At 39.8% G+C, this 20,933-nt stretch overlaps 2 protein-coding genes across 2 annotated transcripts; one reads left to right on the forward strand and one right to left on the reverse strand.

Moving 5' to 3' along the window:
* Positions 1 to 1,347: 1,347 nt before the first annotated feature.
* LOC6041808 (cytochrome P450 4c3) lies at positions 1,348 to 3,298 on the reverse strand. Its single transcript, XM_001850970.2, has 2 exons — positions 2,419 to 3,298; positions 1,348 to 2,366 (listed from the first exon to the last, which is right to left on the reverse strand). The coding sequence occupies exons 1-2, from the start codon at positions 3,051 to 3,053 to the stop codon at positions 1,466 to 1,468; spliced, it is 1,536 nt and encodes a 511-aa protein (XP_001851022.2). The 5' UTR covers positions 3,054 to 3,298; the 3' UTR covers positions 1,348 to 1,465.
* Positions 3,299 to 3,453: 155 nt separating this feature from the next.
* LOC6041809 (probable cytochrome P450 4d14) lies at positions 3,454 to 5,140 on the forward strand. Its single transcript, XM_001850971.2, has 2 exons — positions 3,454 to 4,122; positions 4,181 to 5,140. Exons 1-2 carry the CDS (start codon positions 3,488 to 3,490, stop codon positions 5,079 to 5,081), a joined length of 1,536 nt encoding a protein of 511 aa, XP_001851023.2. The 5' UTR covers positions 3,454 to 3,487; the 3' UTR covers positions 5,082 to 5,140.
* The last annotated feature ends 15,793 nt before the right edge of the window (positions 5,141 to 20,933 follow it).

The following is a 20,933-nucleotide window of genomic DNA, read 5'->3' on the forward strand; positions in this document are numbered from 1 at the left end:
AAATATTTAAAAATATTGATCAGTATTTTTGTTAAGAAGTATGTATTATTTTTTTAATCACAGTGTTTGATCGGTGAGTAAAATTAACCAATGCTTTAAAACCATAAAATTGATTAAAATTTGCCTCTGTGATCAGTTAGAGAAAATATGATAAAGAATATTCATTATTAAATTGAAATGAAAAAAATAGTGCAGTAATTATGTTTATCATGGCAAAAAAATTTAATGATTAAAAATGCAGGAAATCTGTTTTTCATGGCAAATCTAGATTATATTTTCAAAAGGTCCTATCTGCATAGGAAATTCATGACGGATAGGTTGTTTTGAAAATGCCCATGAGCCCATGAATAGCATTTAATTTACGAGACACGCTGCTTTTTACTTGAAAACCCATTTTTATGCAATTACAACTCAAAGTTTTCAAATAATTGGAGCGAGTTTTAAAAATATGTTTGCCTTTTTCGGGCACCTTTGATATAGGTAATACGAAGTGGTTTTAAAGTAACAATAGTTTATTTTCATTCCATAATATCGTGATTTTTGTTGCCCAACAAATGAACAAGATCCTAGACAAGATCTATTCCCAGTTGTGATTGCTCCAGAAATTAAGATCAAATAAACCTTGAATGAACTCGATAATTAATAAGTTCAATAAGAGTAGCAAATCGAATTTAATGAAATAATATTTAATTCTTTCATTATTTTTTTTGTAAATTTAAAAACATACCAAAAGGTTTAGAAAATGTATACTTTCGCTTGAAAAAGGGAAATATATTGTCGGGATATCCCGGGAATTCCCGAGACGGGAAATTGGACGCTCTACGAGGCACCAACCAAATCGTCGCAAGACACCACCAGCATTCACAGACGTGGATTTTCCTGCTTTGGCGTCTCCAGGAGCGGTATCTGCTCGAGTGGTTCCAAATCTGCAGCCATTGCCATTGAATCAGCGGCAAAAAGTTGCAGATAATAAAACACCTCCAGGCTACAGGCAACCAGCATCAACGGGTGAAGGCAGTGACCTGTGATGCAAAGAACAGCAGTGACCTGTGACCTGTGACCTGTGATGCAAAGAACTTCTGAACATTTTCATCGAGATGACAACAACACTGCGTGGTTGCAAAACTCGTACGGAACAAGTAAGAACGTTTGGAGGATTCATCTTAAAAATACAGTCCGTAGTTTACTCGTTCTAATGATTTTGAATATTTTAATTAATTTATTTTTTTAGTTTCAAGTTAGGATTAGTTGTTAAAGAATTTTTTTTACCCAAATGCATTATGTTCAGTGCAAAAATGTAAAACAATTTGAAGTAAATGAATGCACAGTTAATAATAAAACAAAAAGTACAAGAAAGATGAAGAGCATTTAGCCATATCACTTGGAATCTAAAAAAAATATCTTAAATCCCGAAAATCCGTATACGAATAATAGTAGAAAACCCCCAAAGTTCTGCGCTGTTAAGTCAACGCTCAACAATCTTCACGAATGCGCCGTTAACCGGCCGCAGCGTAATGTCCGACTTGATGCGCACCGTATTGCCCGGGTCACACGGCAACAGTCGATAGCTGCCGAGCAGTTTCACCAGAATCGTCTTCGCCTCCAGCAGGGCGTACTTCTGGCCGATACAGTTTCGCGCTCCGGCACTAAATGGGATGTACGCGTACGGGTGCCGCTTGGCGCTGTTTTCCTCGTTGAATCGGTCGGGGTCGAAACGGTCCGGCTCGGGGAACACTTCCGGATTGTTGTGCATCGCGTAGATGAAGATGATGACTTCGATGCCGGTGGGGAGCTTGGTTCCGTTGATGGTCATGTCGCTGGTGGACATGCGGCCGATGATGGGGACTGAGGGGTGAATGCGGAGGATCTCCTTGATGGTCATGTCCAGGTATTTGAGGTCCTGCAGCATGCTGTTCGTCAGGATTGTGTTTTTGAAGTCCGGTCCAAGCACCTGCACCATTTCGTCGTACAGCTTCTGCTGGACGGCGGGGTTGCGCGCGATGTGGTACGCACCGAAACTCAACGCGGACGTGGTCGTGTCGTGGCCGGCGGCCATGAAAGTGTCAACCTCTTCGCGGATGTCGGGATTGCTCAACGGGTGACCGTCGATAGACACGTTAAGCAGCAGATCCAGGAGAGTCAACTTACGCTTGCCATAGATGTCGGACTCTTCGAGTTTCTTCTGGGTTATTAGCTGGGCGGATTCGTTTTCCAGTTGATTCTTCCTGGTGACAATCACCGAATCGGTGAAACTGTGCAGCACGTTCAACAGCCTTTTTTGCTGTTTGGCCATTTTCAAAAAGGGGAACAGCCATCTGAATTCGCGCAGAGCGCTGAACAAACGGCGCAGGATCAGATCAGCCATTCTGCAAGAAATTTCATCAGTCTTTGTGTAGAATCAGAAAACTTCGAACTCACTCCTTCACGGCTTTTACGTACGACGAATCCGGATTGTCCTGCGCGTTTATCTTCACTCCCATGGCGGTCTCCGAGATTACGTCCAACGTGCACAGCGTAATGTATTTATAAATGTTAAAGTCGCCCTGTCCGACCTGCTCGCGAAGCTTATCAACAAGCACTTCAGCTTGCTGGTTGAATGTACCCAGAAATTCCTCCAATATTTTGAAATGGAACGCCGGCGTAATGATCTTTCTCCGCTGGGTCCACTTCTTCCCGACGGCGGTCAGCAGTCCCTCGTTGATCCATGGCTTCATAAAGTCGTAGATCTGTGACTTGTTGATGGTCCGAGTGTTGATGATCTGCTCGACCACTTCGGGACTGGTCACCTGCAGCGAGGGTTGATTTAGGAAGCTTTGCGCGATTAGGTCATTGCCGAAGCGCCGGTGAAAGCCGGACGAAGTCGCGAAAATCTCCGGAGGTTCGGTGCCGTCCTTGAACAGGTGGGAGCTGCCCAGCAGTGGGACGCTCGGAAGCACGTTGAAGCTGGGTAGGTTACGCCTTAGGTTGCGTGTCGTTGCGTAATTGCGGACTAAGGTCGTTACTAACCAGGTTACCACCAGCAGGAGTAACGCCAGTAATAGTGCCGTAAACATCTTGGTGCGACTGCACTGCACGAGACTTGAAGTAACACTGGCGACGACACCTTACGCATCAAGTGGACAAACAGATTAGATTAGCAGTGCCAAAGGTAGTTGTTTTCAATTAAGGTGACTTCAGCATAAAATTTGTCATTCGTCACCTAAGCTGAATGAATCGGCATGATTTTCTACTCCAAATTCCAAATCTTCAGCTCACTCCATTCTGTTTTGCTCCGTCTTTTATCAAATACATGGGCAATCACTCTCTAATACTTTCGGCCCAACATGAAGCGTACAGGTCGTTATCTCCAATTCTTACAATTCCTTTTCGTTTAAAACAGCGAACATCAGTCAGTTTCGGCTAGTTCTTTGGACGACGAGGTCGCACAAGGTGACGCGATCTTCTTCCCTCAATTAAAACTAAATTTGTACTGCGTAGCATTGAAAAGATGCTGGCGTTACTTGTGTCGGCGCTTCTCGCTGTGGCCATAACCTGGCTCGTGACCACAATTGTTGGAAACATGCTCCTGGTTAGGAAATTGCAGCGATTACTGCCAAAATTCGCCACGATTCCCTCGGTTCCAGTGCTGGGCAATTCGCTGGAGTTCCGGAAGGATCCAACCCCGCCGGGAATCTTCAGAACCTTCTTTGGCTTCCATCGACGGTTTGGCGAAAATGTGATCACACAGAGTTTGTTCAACTTTCCGAGCCTTCAGGTGACCAGCGGCCCGGTGGTTGAGCAGGTCATCAACACGAAAACCATCCAGAAATCGATTATCTACGAGTTCATGAAGCCGTGGCTCGGCGAGGGACTGCTGACTGCACTCGGGAAGAAGTGGGCCCAGCGAAGGAAGGTCATTACGCCGGCGTTCCACTTTAAGATTTTGGAGGAGTTTCTGGACATTTTCAACCACCGGTCGGAGGACTTTGTTGGTAAACTGCGCGATCGGGTTGGCAAAGGGGACTTTAACATCTACGAGGACGTCACGCTGTGCACGCTGGACATAATTTCCGAGTCCGCGATGGGCGTGAAGATAAACGCGCAAGATAACCCTGACTCGTCGTACGTGAAGGCGGTTAAGGAGTGAGTATTTCGTTGCTTATCTTTTTTATCAGTTGTTATGACCGACTTTTCCTTGTAGAATGTCCGACATAATCTTCCGGCGGCTGTTCAGCATGATGCGCGAGTACAAAGTCTTCTTCTACATGCAAAAAGCCGCCAAGCGTCAGAATGCGGCCGTGGCCGTATTGCACGATTTTACCGATTCCGTGATCGTTACCCGAAAGACCCAGCTCGAGAGCGAACAGGCCCGCAAGGCAACGCAGCAGAAGCTAGAGGAGACGGACATTTACGGCAAGCGCAAAATGACTCTGCTCGAGCTGCTGCTCAACGTGTCCGTCGATGGTCACCCGTTGAGCAATTCCGCCATCCGTGCCGAGGTCGACACGTTCATGTTCGCCGGCCACGATACGACCACGTCCTGCATCAGCTTCGCAGCGTATCACATCGCCCGGAACCCCTCCGTCCAGCAGAAACTGCACGAAGAAATGACCCAAGTGCTAGGGTCAGACTTCAAAAACACCCAACTCACCTACAGTATGCTGCAGGAGCTCAAATACCTGGATATGACAATCAAAGAGGTGCTCCGTATTCACCCCTCCGTCCCCGTAATCGGTCGCAAATCCGCCCACGACATGGTCATCGATGGACAGAAAATTCCACCCGGCATAGACATAGCTGTGCTGATCTACGCGATGCACAACAATCCGGAAGTGTTCCCCGAGCCGGACCGTTTCGACCCCGAGCGATTCAACGAGGAGAACAGCGCCAAGCGTCACCCGTACGCGTACATTCCGTTCAGTGCCGGAGCGCGGAACTGTATCGGCCAGAAGTACGCCCTGCTGGAGATTAAGGCCACGCTGGTGAAGCTGCTCGGCCACTATCGGCTGCTGGCTTGCGATCCGGAGAACACGGTGCGCATCAAAACCGATATGACGCTGCGGCCGGTCAACGGGACGTTCGTGAAAATTGTCGAGCGATGAGGGTGTGTTGAGCTAATGATTTGAAATATACGATTTTTTTGCTACCGTTAGTACAACTATTCACGGTGTTTATTATGAAATTTGGCTTGTTTTAAGAAACAGAAGTGCAATTATGGAAATGTGTATTTTGTTTTAGACTTATTTTAGTCTGTTTGTAGGAATGTTAAAACGATGGCTTTTGAAACATCAATTTTCGGTCAGAGTGAAAGCTTATTTCAAAAAATATTCGCAGCGGTCTAAACTGTAGTTGAAAAAATTTTAAGGGATAATACAACTTAGGGTTTGTCAACAAAAAGTTCGATGCTTTGGTGTAAAATAAATATTCATCGAAACATCACTAAAATTAGACATGCCCTACAAATCAGTGTATCGTACATCGAATTGCAGCACAACATTTTGTTCTAGGAAATGTTCCTTGGTGTGTTGTTAAATTTCGTTTAGTTATGCCCTGTAATGTGCCTGTAATCAATTTCTACTCCATCGATGCAAACACCACATTCCTAAACGGTCTAATTAATGTAATGATAGTCATTCCCAGGCAATTTTGCACAGCGAAGCCCACACGTTTTATGGGCTGGTTGAGCAATTCCTAAAATCAAACTATTAATTACCGTTCACTGATGTGTGGCTTCCCAGAGCCAATATCGCCATTTGGCGGAATGGCTGACCTGTTAAGCATTGTTGAAAATGTCTGGCATCATTTTCCCATATATTTTCAAAAAAGTTGCACTATGTTTTCTCCCTTAAAATGGTTCCTCAAAATTAAAGGATATGGTCTCTCACCTGCCTGGGCGAAAACGTGACCCTGACTTTTCCCAAACTGCCACTTGACAGGCGACCTTTCGGGCGAGGTAGACCACCCGTGATGTTATACCATGTTTTGTTAGCGTCGCCCAGACCTCGCAGCTTACACTAAATAATCTCTTCATTTTACGGTCGAGGCTGCCGGTGATTAGCATGTCAAGTGTTTGTTTTGAGGCTAATTTTCCCCCACCGAAAAGAATTGCCTCAAAGGAGCAACCCAAAAGCGACGCGATTCACATGCTTGGCTCGACACGTGGTTCGCACCCGTCCACGCGGGGGAACACGACCGTTTCGAAACTTGACTGGAAACACTGGTAAAAAATTAGTTTAAACTTTGTACCAATTTAAATTTATCGCGTTTTTCTGATATTTCTCATAAATATTTATTTTGAATTGTAAGAGAACGAGTTGTGGCGCTAAAGCCACGGCAGATAGTGTCCTGTGCATTCGTGGAAATACTATGTCCCATCCGTGAGGGTCCCGGAGCACAAAAACTTCTTAGCATGGTGCTCCTAACGATTTATTGCTCTAGCAAAAAGGAACGTGAGCGGGATATCCCCACGTATCTTCCTCCCCTGTAGATTCCGTAGATTCAGAAATGTATTGCTGTTTGAACATTCGTGCTCAAACTCAATCCAATTCAACGAATCATCTTTGCGGATAACTTTACGCAGTTGGCCTGGCCGTTTAGCAAAAAAGTGTGTTGGAAGTAATCACCACGACAGTCTACCGAATCCTTCCGAAAGGTTGGCTGCGCTAGGGTTAGATTGGAAATATTTATTTGTAATACCAACTTTATCATCGACTTTTTATCACTGTGATGGCCGCTTTATCGCCGTGTTTTGTCTTATGGCCGTATCCATCGGATGCTGCCTCGCTCTATAGATCGCACGTCTAGTGGATTAATTAATTGTGGCGCTTAAACTGTTGACTTTGCCCGACACACAAAGCCGCACTGATAAATATGCAGCCTAAAATGGTAACTGGATGTGGGGCGTGTGACGTTGAGGTAGGTTTTCTAGGTTAGGATTTAAAGCAGTATTTTAACCTATATTGTGATCTTAACTCTAACTAATCTATTAAATTTTCGGCGTAGAAATGAAATTCATTAAAACAAAGTTCACTCAGTCCTCCAAGATATCCTAATAAATGTATATTAAAACAAAATATTGAAAATTATGTAACTTTTATAACAAATATTCATTAATTGTCGAGTTATTATGCCAAAACCTCGACTTTTCAGTATTGCATTTTTATTTTAAGGGGATAGAAGAAGATATCCAGATTTTTAAGCGAAGATACGAATGATGCACGCCCGAAATGTCAAAATCGCGCAGTGGTACCAATTTTAGAAAAATAAGTGCGGCTGTCGTGGCACAATATTTTTGTTATGATGGTATCACTGCGTGATATTGACATTTCGGGTGTGCACCACTCGTAACGCCGCTTAAAAAACTGGATACATTTTTGGCTCACTGAAAGTATTTTGACAAAAATCTTGAAAATTTTCACTTCACATCGTAATTAGTTTGTATGACGATTTAGTCTATGTTTACATCAAAACATTATAAAAGATATGGAAACACACATATTCCAGCGATTCTCAACGAAATCGACCGATTTTGTGCATTTTATTTTTTTATATGGCCTGAAATTTGCCCAAAGAAGCCATTTTGTGTCATGGGTTCACCCATACAAGTCTTCATACAATTTTGGCTGTTGGACCTTGCAAAAATGATACGTAAACATTCGAAAACCTGCATCGTTAGACGGAATTTGGTGTTTGAGACAAAATTCAGTTTCCCACAAGAGAGCGTTCTTTTATTACGTAACGCAAGATTTTGGATTTTTGACCCACCTACCTCCGTAACAAATGCTAACAGATGAGCTACCCTCCCTCCCCCTTCCAAATTTTGTAACATATCCAGACACTCCCTCTCCCCATCCTAACTGCGTTACGTAATAAAAGAACGCTCTCAAATCTGTTTTTGTTTTAGGGAACAAAAATCTGCAAGTTTTGAGCCATGCGAAAATAATTCATTTTTTACAAGTTTGGAGTCAAGACTAACATTTTTAAATAGCGAAAGTTTTAATATTATTCAATATTTCAATAATAAACATATCGAAAAACTGTAATTTTTTTTAAATATACGGGTTTTCAAAATTTAATTTTTGTTTTAAAAGTAAATTTTAAAATCAGCATTTTTCCCCACTCTTTTTTTTCTGAATCTACAACTTTGCCCAAAACACCAAATCGAAAAATACAGATTTTTGAATATTTAGGGGAGTGTGGGGTGATTTGGACACCCTAAGGAAATTGCTCTGCCACGGGCTGTATAGATATTTTAAAGGAATGTGGGTGACACCAGAGGATACTAGAGACCATATTTGATGGAAAAATGTCATTTGTTTCGATTAATTTTGATGAAAAATCCATTTTTATCGTAGAAATTAAAAGGTGTCCAAATTACCCCCACATTTTTGTGTGGGGGTAATATGAACACGCCTATGGGGGTAATTTGGACATGCCTTGTGGGGTAATATGGACACCTTTTTTGGGGTAAATTGGACACATGTTGAAGAATAAGTTTAACATTTGATTTTTTGAGCACGTTTTATATAATTTCACCTGGTTTTGTAATTGCTTTATATTTTTAAGTGATTTTTTTTTGCTTACAATATTTCATTAAAGTTTTAAATAATGATTTTGTGATAGAACTTTAATTCAGTAGGAAGATAGCAAATAGTTCAGTGTAGTATACATAATTTAATCATTCATTCTGAAGTGATTTAAACATTGATTCTGGATTAGGCACAAGTATAGTTTTTAGTGATTAAGGTATCGTAGAGACTTATTCAAACCAATCTTTATATAGAACTAATTAACCTGAAACTATCATTTTTTAAATTTTACATTCCGTAGCCCTTTAAATTTGAATATTATTATGAACCAGCGTACAGAAATTAGAAATGTCAAAGAAATTAATTAAAAACAATCAACATTAGAGTCTAGTTGAATGTGCAGTAATCAGATTTTCATCAATTCGAGTATTGAAATAAATTTATCTAAATTAAAAAATAGAGGTTTTGTGAAAGTTCTCATTACTCACGTTGTTTTGACATTTTAAATCCCTCTACATTTATCTGAATCCCTTTAAAAACTCAACCAACCATGAAAGTTACTTTGTTTGTGCCTGACAGGTAGATTTTCAGGTGTGTCCAAATCACCCCACAAGCCATTTCCAAATTACCCCCATAGCATGTTCTATCAAAAATGTAATTTTTGATTATAAAAATGAATAAAATGCACAATATTTATACGTACATACACAGAAAAAAAAATTATGGTAATATTCATCAGGAAATGGTGACAGATTTGGTGGCAAAAAAAAAGATTAATTTTACCCCAGAAAATGATGAATTTTCATCAATTTTTTAATGAATATTCATCAGATTCACATTTTACACATTTTTTATGTAATATTACTCAAAAAAAGAGGTAATGTTCAACCTACCAAATTTTCAACATTCCAAAATTCAACTTTTTTTTCTGTGTATCTCAGGCATCGGCCAAGCAACCCCCTTAAACAAAAATTGTCCACTTTGTTGCCATATAATCCCTGCAAAACCTTATTTCCCAACCCTCAAAAATTAGAACTTAAGGCAGTGCCAACCGGCGTAAGGAAACATTTACATATTATACCAAAACTACTTAACCTATTTCAACTTGTTTGATTTGTCCATACTCCTAGGCCATTACTAGTACTACAAAGAAAAAAAAGTTGGATTTTGGAATGTTGAAAATTTGGTAGGTTGAATATTACCTCTTTTTTGAGTAATATTACATAAAAAATGTGTAAAAATGTGAACCTGATGAATATTCATCAAAAACTGATGAAAATTCATCATTTTCTGGGGTAAAATTTATCATTTATTGATTTTTTGGTTATAGGAATGCCCCAAAAGATTTGAGCCAAACAGAAAAAAAAAACATAAAAAATCAATTTCCGGAATTCAGGGAAGATTGTTGATTCGTCAAATTGAATTATATACAGAGCGTTCTAGAGTGATAATCATTTCTATTTCATGAGAATGATAGACGGCTTCGCTCAATAAATCAAATAATCCTTCACCATCATTGGATTACATCCCCATTCCCCATACACCTTCTCCACAGCGTAAACATTTCCGGGGAAGGTCATGCATAGAGCCAGCATGATGCATAGACAATTTTCCGCCTCATTATAGGTCACTGACATGGACCCGGCACACTCTGCGCTAATCTGGGCAAAATTCCTATGCGGTGAACCAGGAAGTGAAAATTATGGCACCGGAGGAGTTGAAAATTAAATGAAATTCGGTAAGATGACTGCTCTTTCAGGGAAAATTAATTTTGACAAAAAAAAAATCCCAGATCTATGATTGTTTTTATAACCAATAGCGGAATGAGTTCATCAACTTCGCAAGTGAAATCGGAAAATTAAGGCTTTAAGATAGTGATAAATTATTTGAAAAGCATTTCTCCAAAATAACGGAAATATGAGAAAATTTCAAAATTGCCAAGAGATTAATCACTTTCAGGCCACGCTGCGAGGCTACATAACGTTCTGTTTTCGATTACACTAAAGCTTCAACATTGGGATCAAAATTAATTATTTCTCTGTATTGGCCGACGTCTTCACATAAACAAACCAGCCTTCTCAAAATGCTTGAGGTTGGCTTTTGATATGCGGTCAGCTGGAACATTCCTTACCGGTCCGTGCTCTTCCCTTTCAGCAACACATCAGAATTTCAACTGAACCGAAAGAAGACAACACTTCGATGCTGTGCTCGGGTTTCCACCTGACCGCAAGCCACACCCAGACCGAAAACTACATGAAATTTTCAACTGGGAAAACACACATGTTGAAGGGTTTTGGTTGCATCGTCTCTGGAACAAGCTTTTTTTTATCCAAACTTGTCTAGAGTTGTAACTCACAAGAACTGTTCCTCTGATTTCTTAGTAAGTCCATAAAAGCTGCACGTAAGTCTACTTAGTAAGTCCGCAAAGTTAATGTTCATGAATGGTTGAGATATATTTGACTTTCAACTTCATTAAAAGGGGTTTCTATAGAACATGTCAATCCCGAGAAATTTCTTTTCATTTTCATATGTTATTCCGTAACCCCAGGTAAGTTTCCATAAATTTTGAATAATATGCCAAGATTACTGAAAATTCACTTGTTATTTTTCCATGTGAAATCACTTGACAGCTTTTCGTTTTTAAAATGTTAAGAAAAACTTTGAACCTCCTTTCAATTAACTTTCCGTGACACTTTGGGGTGGCACCAGATGAAGGTCACTGCAGTTCTCGGTCTGGCTCATCCTTTGTATAGCCTTCGGTGGCCGTTCCGTCGTAAAAAAAACTTCCCGTTGCAGAGCGGTAGAAAAGTTCAAACTGGAATTTTAACTGTATGCAATGACAGGGCCACGAAGTTTTAATTTCTGGAATTGAGTTACTTCAATTAGTGTAATGGATTTAATTTTCATTAACCCTACAGTACCAACAATTTTTGATTTCTCAGAATGAATTATTTCGCTACACCCAAAATTCAGAATCGAGATAATCGTTCTCTCAAAATTTATTGAGGGCTCAGTGCCAAAATCGATAGAATAATGGTACCAACTCACACCATCATAACAAATGAGTTCATTCGTTAGTTGAATCAATAAATCTCCAACAAGTGTCATACATCGACTTCTGACTTCTACTTGGTCACCAAGCTGTGGTGGCCGAGGCAGCTAAGTCATTAGATTGGTTTGTCAAAGGTCTCTGGTTCGATTCCCGTTGTCGACACTTTTGGTTTTTTGTTTGACGGATGAACTTTTTTTGCAAATGAACCTCGAGAGAATAGTTCTATCGCCCATCTTGAGCTGTGTTCTCTGCGTCCGTGAATGGTACCACTATTCTCTCGACTCGAGACCATCATTCTAGTCCGAGAGGCTGGTTCAGGCTGCAATTTAATGAAAAACACCTCTTTTTCGCATGTTCAAAAATGGAAGGGGTCGTACCGCCCCTCCGTCACGAGATATAAAAAAACGGACCTCGGATTCGTGATCAGGGACAAAAGTTACCCCTTAGGACAAAGTTTCACGCAAATCGAAGAGGGGTCGGGGCAACTTTTCCCGATTTCGTGTTAGTTGGTAGAGAATTACCCAAATATTTTTTCAAAAGTGGGCAAACATGTGCACTATTTAAAAAAAATGAAAAACTGCTAGTATTTTCAAAAATGTCACCTAGAAATGTATTAAACTTGAAAACGGTGCACTTTTTCAAAATTTCACTAATGTACTTTTTGATTTCAAATTAAATTTTGCATCGAAAAATGAAGTGGACAAATTTTTGGGACCAATATTTGTTTTTTTTTAATCAGTTTTGATACAAAAATTCATAACTCGGTCAAAGATTTTTTGCACAACCTGGAAATTTTTGAAAAGTGCGAATTTGATGTCCTCTGAAACATATCAAAAAATAAAAAAAAATTAAAAATTGTGTTTTTTTGCAAATCAAGTTTTAGTGACAAAAAGTTCAATAAAAAATCACCAAAATGTTTTTTACCGTGTATCAATTTTTTCCAGTGTAGTCCTTATCCATATCTAAAATTTTGCCGAAAACAACGAAAAAAGCAACAAAAATTCCTTCAAAAGATACAGATTTTTGAATTTTCATGCATCATTTCTGTATGGACAGCTGCCAAATTTGTATGGAAAGTTACATAGACAAACTAACGATACAAAATGGCTTCTTTGTCCATTCTGTCCCTCAGGCCTTTTTAGAATATTTTAGAATTTCCTCAGTTTTATGACATTTTTCATTAACACTGCAATGAAACTGATCCCCCAAACAGCGAAAAAATTTACTAAGGGAGCGTTCTTTTATTACGTAACGCAGTAGGGGGGGAGGGGGGGTCGGAGGCCGTGTTACGCTCCATACAAATTTTTTAAAATTTGTATGGAAATTTTGTTACGAGGGGGGGGGAGGGGGTCTAAAAGTCCGATTTTTCGCGTTACGTAATAAAAGAACGCTCCCTAAACCAGTAACTTTTTTTACTGGTTCGGTCAATTTTGACCGGTTTCCAAACCAGCGAAAAAAATAGCGATAAACACTAAAACAAGCAAAACTATAGCAAACTATGCCAGCCCAAAATATTCATTAAATTAAGCTGGAAGTTTAACCTAAAGCTTCCAGGCAAATACCTACATTTAAACGTACGAACGCGCCATGGTGGAGCTTGACAAACGACACCGTGATGCCGGATGGCGTTCCATCCTGGGGTTGGCAAATTTCACCCAAAAGACAACACCGTGAAATGTGTCGTGAGATGAAGCATTCAAAGCTCGAGTAACTCTATATCGCTGGTGGATACAAATGGATGTTCTTGGCGGTGATTCCGGGAAAGTGAGATATTCACAGCAACGAGTACTGTTGGTGAAAATGTCACCGCGTGAGAAATTCAAACATGAGAGTTCCGCCTAGCATGATTAAGCTTAGTTGTGCGAAATTGGGTTTCAAGACCATATGGGTAAGTCTAGTCAAGCTTTCCTTGCATTTTTTCCCACCGAAAACATTCAATTTTCATGATCTGATGTATCTTGAAATAACCGAACGCTTGTCACAAGCAAAGGGTATAATTTTATCGCTTGTTTATGCTGATTTCCTCAAGCTAATGCGATGTTCTTGTCTCGATTCAGTTTTGCGCCCTGTTTTGCTGTCTACCCTTTTATATCTGTATCACCAGCAGCGAGGAGCAAAAAGTTCGTTCACATCGGCTTTCAATAGCTATTTGAGTTTGCAATCCACTTTCCGGAAGTTCGTTAGTCAGGACACAAAAGTAGCACCTTCAGAGCGATACAGATAGGAAGTCGTAAAGTTTCGAAGATGTTTTGTCGGCACAGATAACACGCTTTAGTCACAGTCAGCTTCATCAAGCACCGTGTTCAACATCTATCGTGCGCAAAACTTTCCGGAATTTGTCCCCGCCGGCTCAATCAAGAAACCAAATACCTCTAATGCGACTGGAGAATGTTTGCTCATCAGCTTTCGGCAACTCTGCAAGTGTTTCTCTCTGTGATGTCTCATTGCCAGGGAAGGGAAAAGCCGCTGCCTGTACGTTTCAACACAATTGTTGTACTCACAACTATGCCCCTGTATCTATACACTTTGCATACATTCCGGCGATAAATACGCCACCGTGCCGGTGGCTCCATCTCTGGTCGAGCTTGGTTGGCGTCCTGCCCACGGGGCGCTATCTTCCGCGTGAAATGCTCCAAACATGTTCGCGTTGGCCGAAGCAAACAAATCTCTTGCGAGCCCGACACTATCCTTGACATTGACGTACATAGCAGCTCCTCCCAAGCATCCGGCGGCGGATTTCAATCCAATTTTGCACTGGCTCGGAAATCATTTGAATAATGTATTCATGATTGTATTTGTTTCCTGCTGGATTGGTCCGGACACGGTCTAGCGAGTCTCTGGGCTCAACAAAAACAGTGCGCTAGAGGAAATGTATCTTCCGTCTTCAAGTGTGGCAATTATTTTCCACTTTAATAGTTCGAATAATGCCTTCAACAGCTGTGAGTTCAGAGTGTACGAGAAACGCTGCAGCCGTAATTTACTGCCTACTTTAAGGGGAGATTTGCGACGCAACCCTTTAGATGGGTCGCCAAAGTCCCGTTTAATTGGTTCCATTTAGCATTTACCCCGGAGCAAATCAGGCGCAAAAATAGCAAAGAAAGATACCACCAACTTGACCCCCCCATTCCCCCATTCCCCCATTCCCGTTGAAGAGCCTGTAGCGGTGACACCCAGGCTGGAAGTGGAACCAGAAAAGCATCAAGAATTATTTTATTACAACTCATTTGCACGCATTTTGCAATTAAACTCCAATTAGCAGGACTTCCGGTACTGCTTTGCGTCGTCCAAAGAAGTTTTGTATTGCGTAATTTTGAATCTTTTCTCAAGAAACTTTCCACGGAGACGCATGGTAGGTCATCTTAGGAGTATTAATTGGGTCATTGCAAGGGATTTCCCGTGATTGCCAATTACGGGAATCAAATGCCTTGAATATTGTCTTTTAGAATCACTAATATTTTATTTGGAAGCCAATTCAAAAGTAATAAGCTCTAATGTGAAAATTATATAACTTGTCAGTGTGATTTGTACAATTTGATATTGCTAGATATTCCACACTTTTTGTTGATATTTTGTTGGAGTTGGATCTTTACTCGGATATGAATCTTGTTAGCAAATCCGGTGATTGTATGTTGTAGAATTTGTAAACATTAAAATGTTTTCCAATTCGTCAACTTTTTTTCCAATTTTGTAACCTATGTTATCTATTTTACACTCAACCCCTGGTGGTTGGTCACTTTTTTGTTTGACACTTTATAAACAAAACCGGGAACAGGGGAAATATACCCATTTTAAGCTTAATAAGCGGTCGTGTTTAAATGATGCTGGATAATCTGGAGTGTTCCTTGAAATTTACTAAAACCAAGTACACCAACGAGAAGAACAACTTTTTGTGAACATTTCTGTTTATTTTCACTTTTTCTGAAAGTTATTCTATTCCTTTTACAAGCATTTAAAAAAATAGAATGCATTGAGCCACGCTAGAGCGTCCAATTTCCCGGGGTTACAATTTTTTTTTAAAGGTTTTTTTTTCCGGGACGGGAAATTGAACGCTCTAGGCCACTCTCATTTTTATATTTTCAGCTATGTTTTTTTCCAGCGTCCTTTTGGGTCTGCTAAGTGCTGCCAAATTTGATGAAATTTTAAGCGAACACTCACGAAAAGTAGCATTTCAAGCAAACAATGTAAAGGGGCCAAAGCCGAATGTACACAAAGAGTCTATCCTGCTCTTTCCAAATGTAAACATCAACTGACGTGAACAGGATAAAATCTTTGATTACACCGAGTTAATGCCCTGCAAAAAGATTATTTTTAAGTTTAAGTGTGTGCTCATAGCAACCTCTGAAATTTTTGACGATAATAAACACAATTAATGCAATAATTTGGAGAAGACTAACTCATCACCTTTGCAGTAGTCTTTAAGACTGCTGACTAAACACCAACACTTAATTACTCAGATTTAGAACGGAAGCAGATCGAAAATTTGTATAATCTTTTAAACAGATCTGTGTTGAAAAATTACACAGTTTGAGCAGCTAGACCATTCAATAATCTGTGTTATCTGACTTTTTCATATATTTGCTTGCACACGCAACATTTAAATAACACAGATCTGTGGCAGTGCGTGGCCGAATGGTTACGCTGTTCGCTTTGTAAGCGGATGATTCTGCGTTCGATTCCCATCTGCTGCAACCTTCCATCGGATGAGGAAGTAAAATGTCGGTCCCGGCCTTGGTTGTTAGGCCGTTAAGTCATACAAGGTGTAGGAGTCGTCTCCATGCCATAAGTACAAACAACACACCAAACCAAGCCTACTCCGGTGGACTCGCTGGCGGCGGTTGGACTCGCAATCCAAAGGTCGTCAGTTCAAACACTGGGGTGGAAGGTTCCTTGGAGTAAAAAGAGGTCTGGGTGCTCTCCCCATTCAAGCCTTCGGACTCCTAGGTTCGAGCAGAAACTTGCAATAGAGACCACAAAAGACCCGGGGGTCGTTAATGTGGATGGTTTGATTTTTTTTGTTGAGATCTGTGTAAATAACCCAGTTCCTTTTGAAAATTACGTCGTTCATGGGCACTTCCTGACCAAATTCAGAACAAACTTCTCAGGATGGAGGGTTAGTTGCTATGTACTAGGGTGGTCCAAATTTGGGCTTTCTCGGGGCCAACACGCAAACCTCTCCCTCTAATCGCTTGAATTTTGTATGGGAAAAAACGTTAAAAGTTAGATGGAGTTAGATGCGTTCCCCTAGATCCGAAAGGGATAATTCATAAATTACGTGGAAACTTTTATAATTTTTTATGTCATTTCTCAAAATTTTCGATTTAAGATAGGGTGCTATTTTGTTCTAGCCTATCTCCTCGAAACGAGATATACAGTATGTAAAAAAAGTATTTACACCCCTTGGGCACTAAGCACATTTTGGGATGAAACATGCAAACAATTTAAAGTTTGACATAAACCTAGTACGACGTTTTGTTCAAAAACTCATGCCGAATATTTTGTTGAAAAAAGCACATGAAAAGATGATTTCTATAAAAAGTTATACAATAAATACTATTACAAAAATCAAAAAAGGTGCAAAACAAGTTTGTACACCTATCGAAAAATAAGCATGAATAAGGTTATTTGTTGACCAATCACCATAAATCCAGTCTCCCAACTCCAAATAGGCATCCTTGACTGATTAAAAAATAATTCGGATTGAATATAAGTTTACTAACTACTTAGTATAAAAGTTTATATAACTGGTCTGGAAATTATATATAGAAGTTATCTAAACTTAATTTTGAAAAAATTTAATTCAACTAAATGTCAATATATTACCATAGAATTGCTAAATAAACATTTTGGAGTGGGTGTAACACCGTTTTGGGGGTCTTTGTATCGATAGAAATAGATTTTTCGTTGAAATTTCGTACCAACCCGGAATAACGTCGTCGGAAAATCCGCCGGCATCCGAATCGGTCCACGATTCACAAGTACATGTTTCATCACAAAAGGTACATAATGCCCAAGAGGTGTAAACCCTTTTTTTCATACTGTATGTTGAAGAGACAATTACATTGAATAAACTTGATAATATTTAAAAAAATTAGAGAAAGTTTTCTAACAAGTAAAAATTTTGGCAGATTTTTTTAATGTTCTAAAAAAAGACTTTTTTTCTTTTCAACAGCAATCAACATTCTGGAATTGTTAAACGGGTATGAATCTTCAAGCAATTTCAATATGGCGACTTGTATCAGAAGAAAGTGAAGCATTTTCGCTAGTTCTCACTGTTCTGTGTTTTGCGTGCACGTCCGCAAATATAGACCACACACATACTAACACAAAGCGCCACTAAGAGGCAAAAGGTGAATATTTTTCACATTTTCGTTGAAAATATGCGGGTTTGCAAAAACAAATAACAAAACCAACTTTTAAGTATAGTTCGACTGTCAAACTTGTAATTCGTTGCTGATTTGTTCGAAAATTTGTTAAAAATAATAAGTTTTTTGCAGCACCCATTTTGGACGGACATTTCTGTTGTCACCTTCTGGTTCCTTGGATTGGCCATGGATAATTTCACAGTGTTATAAACAGGGCAGCTACCACCACGTGGCGCCACTGTTTCGAATGAGAAAATGATACAGGTTTTTCATACGAGTTTCAATCCCGTGATTGTAATCAATCTGCTCAATTTGTCACCGTTTACGTTTGCTCACGTGGCGGCATTCCAAGCACGCTCACCTTTGAAATTGGTCCACCCTTTTAAGGCTGTACCTTTAAACGGCTTCCAAATAAAAGTGACACACAGCCACAGGTGTAATAAATTACAACTGGAACAATGCTGTCGTTCATCTCGAAAGCCCGTCACGATCCGTTCCAGCTGCAAAGTTTCCTTGCACGTGTCATACACATCATCTTTTCACGTGTTGTTCAGGGTTGATACTTGATTTTGTGGGGCCCAACCAATTCATTGCAAAACCCACACCGATCGGCTGCCTTGCCATTCAACGATCAATTCACTCGAAGCCGCGCCGACCAACCTGCCAACATCAACTTTGGCGCCATTCACCGGTGGTCGGTGGCCGGAATGTTGTTTGGCCAGACCTCGGGACACCGATAACATTGTTGTGACACCCCGGACTTCTCCAATTTCCCAACGCACGCACCAATTTGTTTGCGCCAAAGCGGGGTAAAACAGGAAATTTTACTTTTTGACAGCTCCAGTGCGCGCCATAATGGCGGACGCTATAAAAATAAAGAACTTGGGTGCTTTTCAGCTTTACCCTTCACGTCCCTTGGTGGTTTTTTGTTTGAGGTGTTTGAAAATTGACACCGGAAAGGTCACCCACAGTGCGCAGCCGGTTCCGAAAAAGGTGTTTTCCATTAAAAATGCAGCTGGTGGCGCTGCGGCCATGCGATACGCCACCACCGAGGGGCTATTTTTGGGAGTTGTGACCAAATATGGTGCCCCACAAAGGGACGCTGGAACGTGCGTGCGTCTATTGCGATGCAATCCGAAATTGATTTCCCGCGTGACGCTCAACCTGATGGCTGTTGGGCGAGCGCGCCCGAAAATGATGGACGAGCGTTAGATTGAATGTCTCGTCTAAGTCCAAATTGGCTTGGAATTGTCTCGTCGGTGCGATGTAAAGGGCTGAAAAGCATTCAAGCTTCACCGGCGATGGATGGGTTTAAGCATGACAAATGTCCCATAGTCAGCTTCTTTAGTGAAAAGAAGCATATTTTAATTTTGTTTGCTCAGGTTCATTTCAAAAATATTTAAGGCCGATTTTTGAAACTTTTTGTTCCTCGGATCTGGCCGGGGTCTAGAAGGGTGGAGTGGATAGTAATATTAAAATTTAAATAACAAGCCATAACCCCTACATATCATTGAAAAAAGTGTTTTGAAAATGCATTTTACAATAGTTCAGTTGTTTTGCAATCATAAATTTTCAAAAAATGTAAGATTTGGCAAAAACAAAAAAAAAAAAATGCGAAAAACTTAAAAAATATTCCAAAGATTTTTGAACTAACCAAAACATGCTTAACATGATTACACTTTAATTTGATTTGCCCACAAAACCCAAAAACTTTTAAAACTACTAGTACCAGCATAAAGGAATTTCGATTTTTTGCCTTCCTCACTGAGGTAAGGCTATAATCTTGCTCTAAAAATGAACTTTTCACAAAAAAATCGAAGACCAACCTTCATGTATACCTATCGACTCAGAAGCGAAAACTGAACAAATGTCTGTATGTGTATGTGTGTGTGTATGTGGTGTATGTGACCAAAATACTCACTGAGTTTTCTCAGCACTGGCTGAACCGATTTTAGTCAAACCAGTTGCATTCGATTTGTTTAAGGTCCCATACGTACCTATTGAAGAAACGTTACTCAATCCACCTTAAAGGTGGTTGATGCCTTCCTCACATTCATGTTGTAATTACAAATTAATTTAAGAGTTAAATTTTTTTTATTATTTTTTTTTGGCCGCTGCAAATATTTTTTGAAGTTTATGTCCCTCGGCTCTGACCAAAGGGGAGGGGAGGGGGGAAAAAATATAAAAATTGAAATTACAAGCCTAGGTTTTAACATTTGGATGAAAAAAGTGTTTTAAAATGTATTTTACAGGCGTACAGTTGCTTTCCAATCATTAGTTTTAAATATATCGAGGTATTGACGGATTTTTTTCGCAAAAAAAACTTTTCGTGGGACTGTACATTGGCAATTCATGAAAATTTAAAATGTTTTCAAAGGAGTTCAAACATGCTAAATGTGATTATAAACGCGGGAAAATGCATTTAACTGGTTTTCAGTTGATTAAACTTTAATTTTCATGAAAATTTTGAAGTTTTTCGAACATTTTTTTTGCCCCCTAATTATTCAGGCAAATTTTGAAGTGGGGTGGGGGGGGACATAAACTTTGTAAAATATTTGAAACGGCCTTATTTATTTTTTTGTTTTTATTTAATTTTTTTTATAATTATTGTTTTAACCAAAACAGAAATTTTCAATTCTTTCTAGAACAACTCTCCAAAATAAAGGAAAAAGGGGGGCTGTAATTGAATTTATGAGTGTTGATATGCCAACATTAGGTGCACGATGGAATTGCATGCTGTCCCCTTAGTCTTAGTAAACAATGTCTTATGAGTTGTTGATTTCAGTAAAAAGTTCGTGTAAATCATTGTCAGGACAAAATGATGTATTCAGCAACATAATTAATACAGTCTTTTTCCATAAGAGACGCAAACACTGCTTGAGCAATGTGGCAACCGGGCGATATGCATGCTGCGCGACTCTCACGCGTAGGCAAAAAGACCCGGCCTTTGATGTTATGCAAAAATCACCCTTTTTTGTAGCAATAAAAATACTTTTTCTACTTCACTAAACA

Source organism: Culex quinquefasciatus, chromosome 3 (genome assembly GCF_015732765.1).
Source record: "Culex quinquefasciatus strain JHB chromosome 3, VPISU_Cqui_1.0_pri_paternal, whole genome shotgun sequence".
In the NCBI taxonomy this organism is placed as follows: domain Eukaryota; kingdom Metazoa; phylum Arthropoda; class Insecta; order Diptera; family Culicidae; genus Culex; species Culex quinquefasciatus.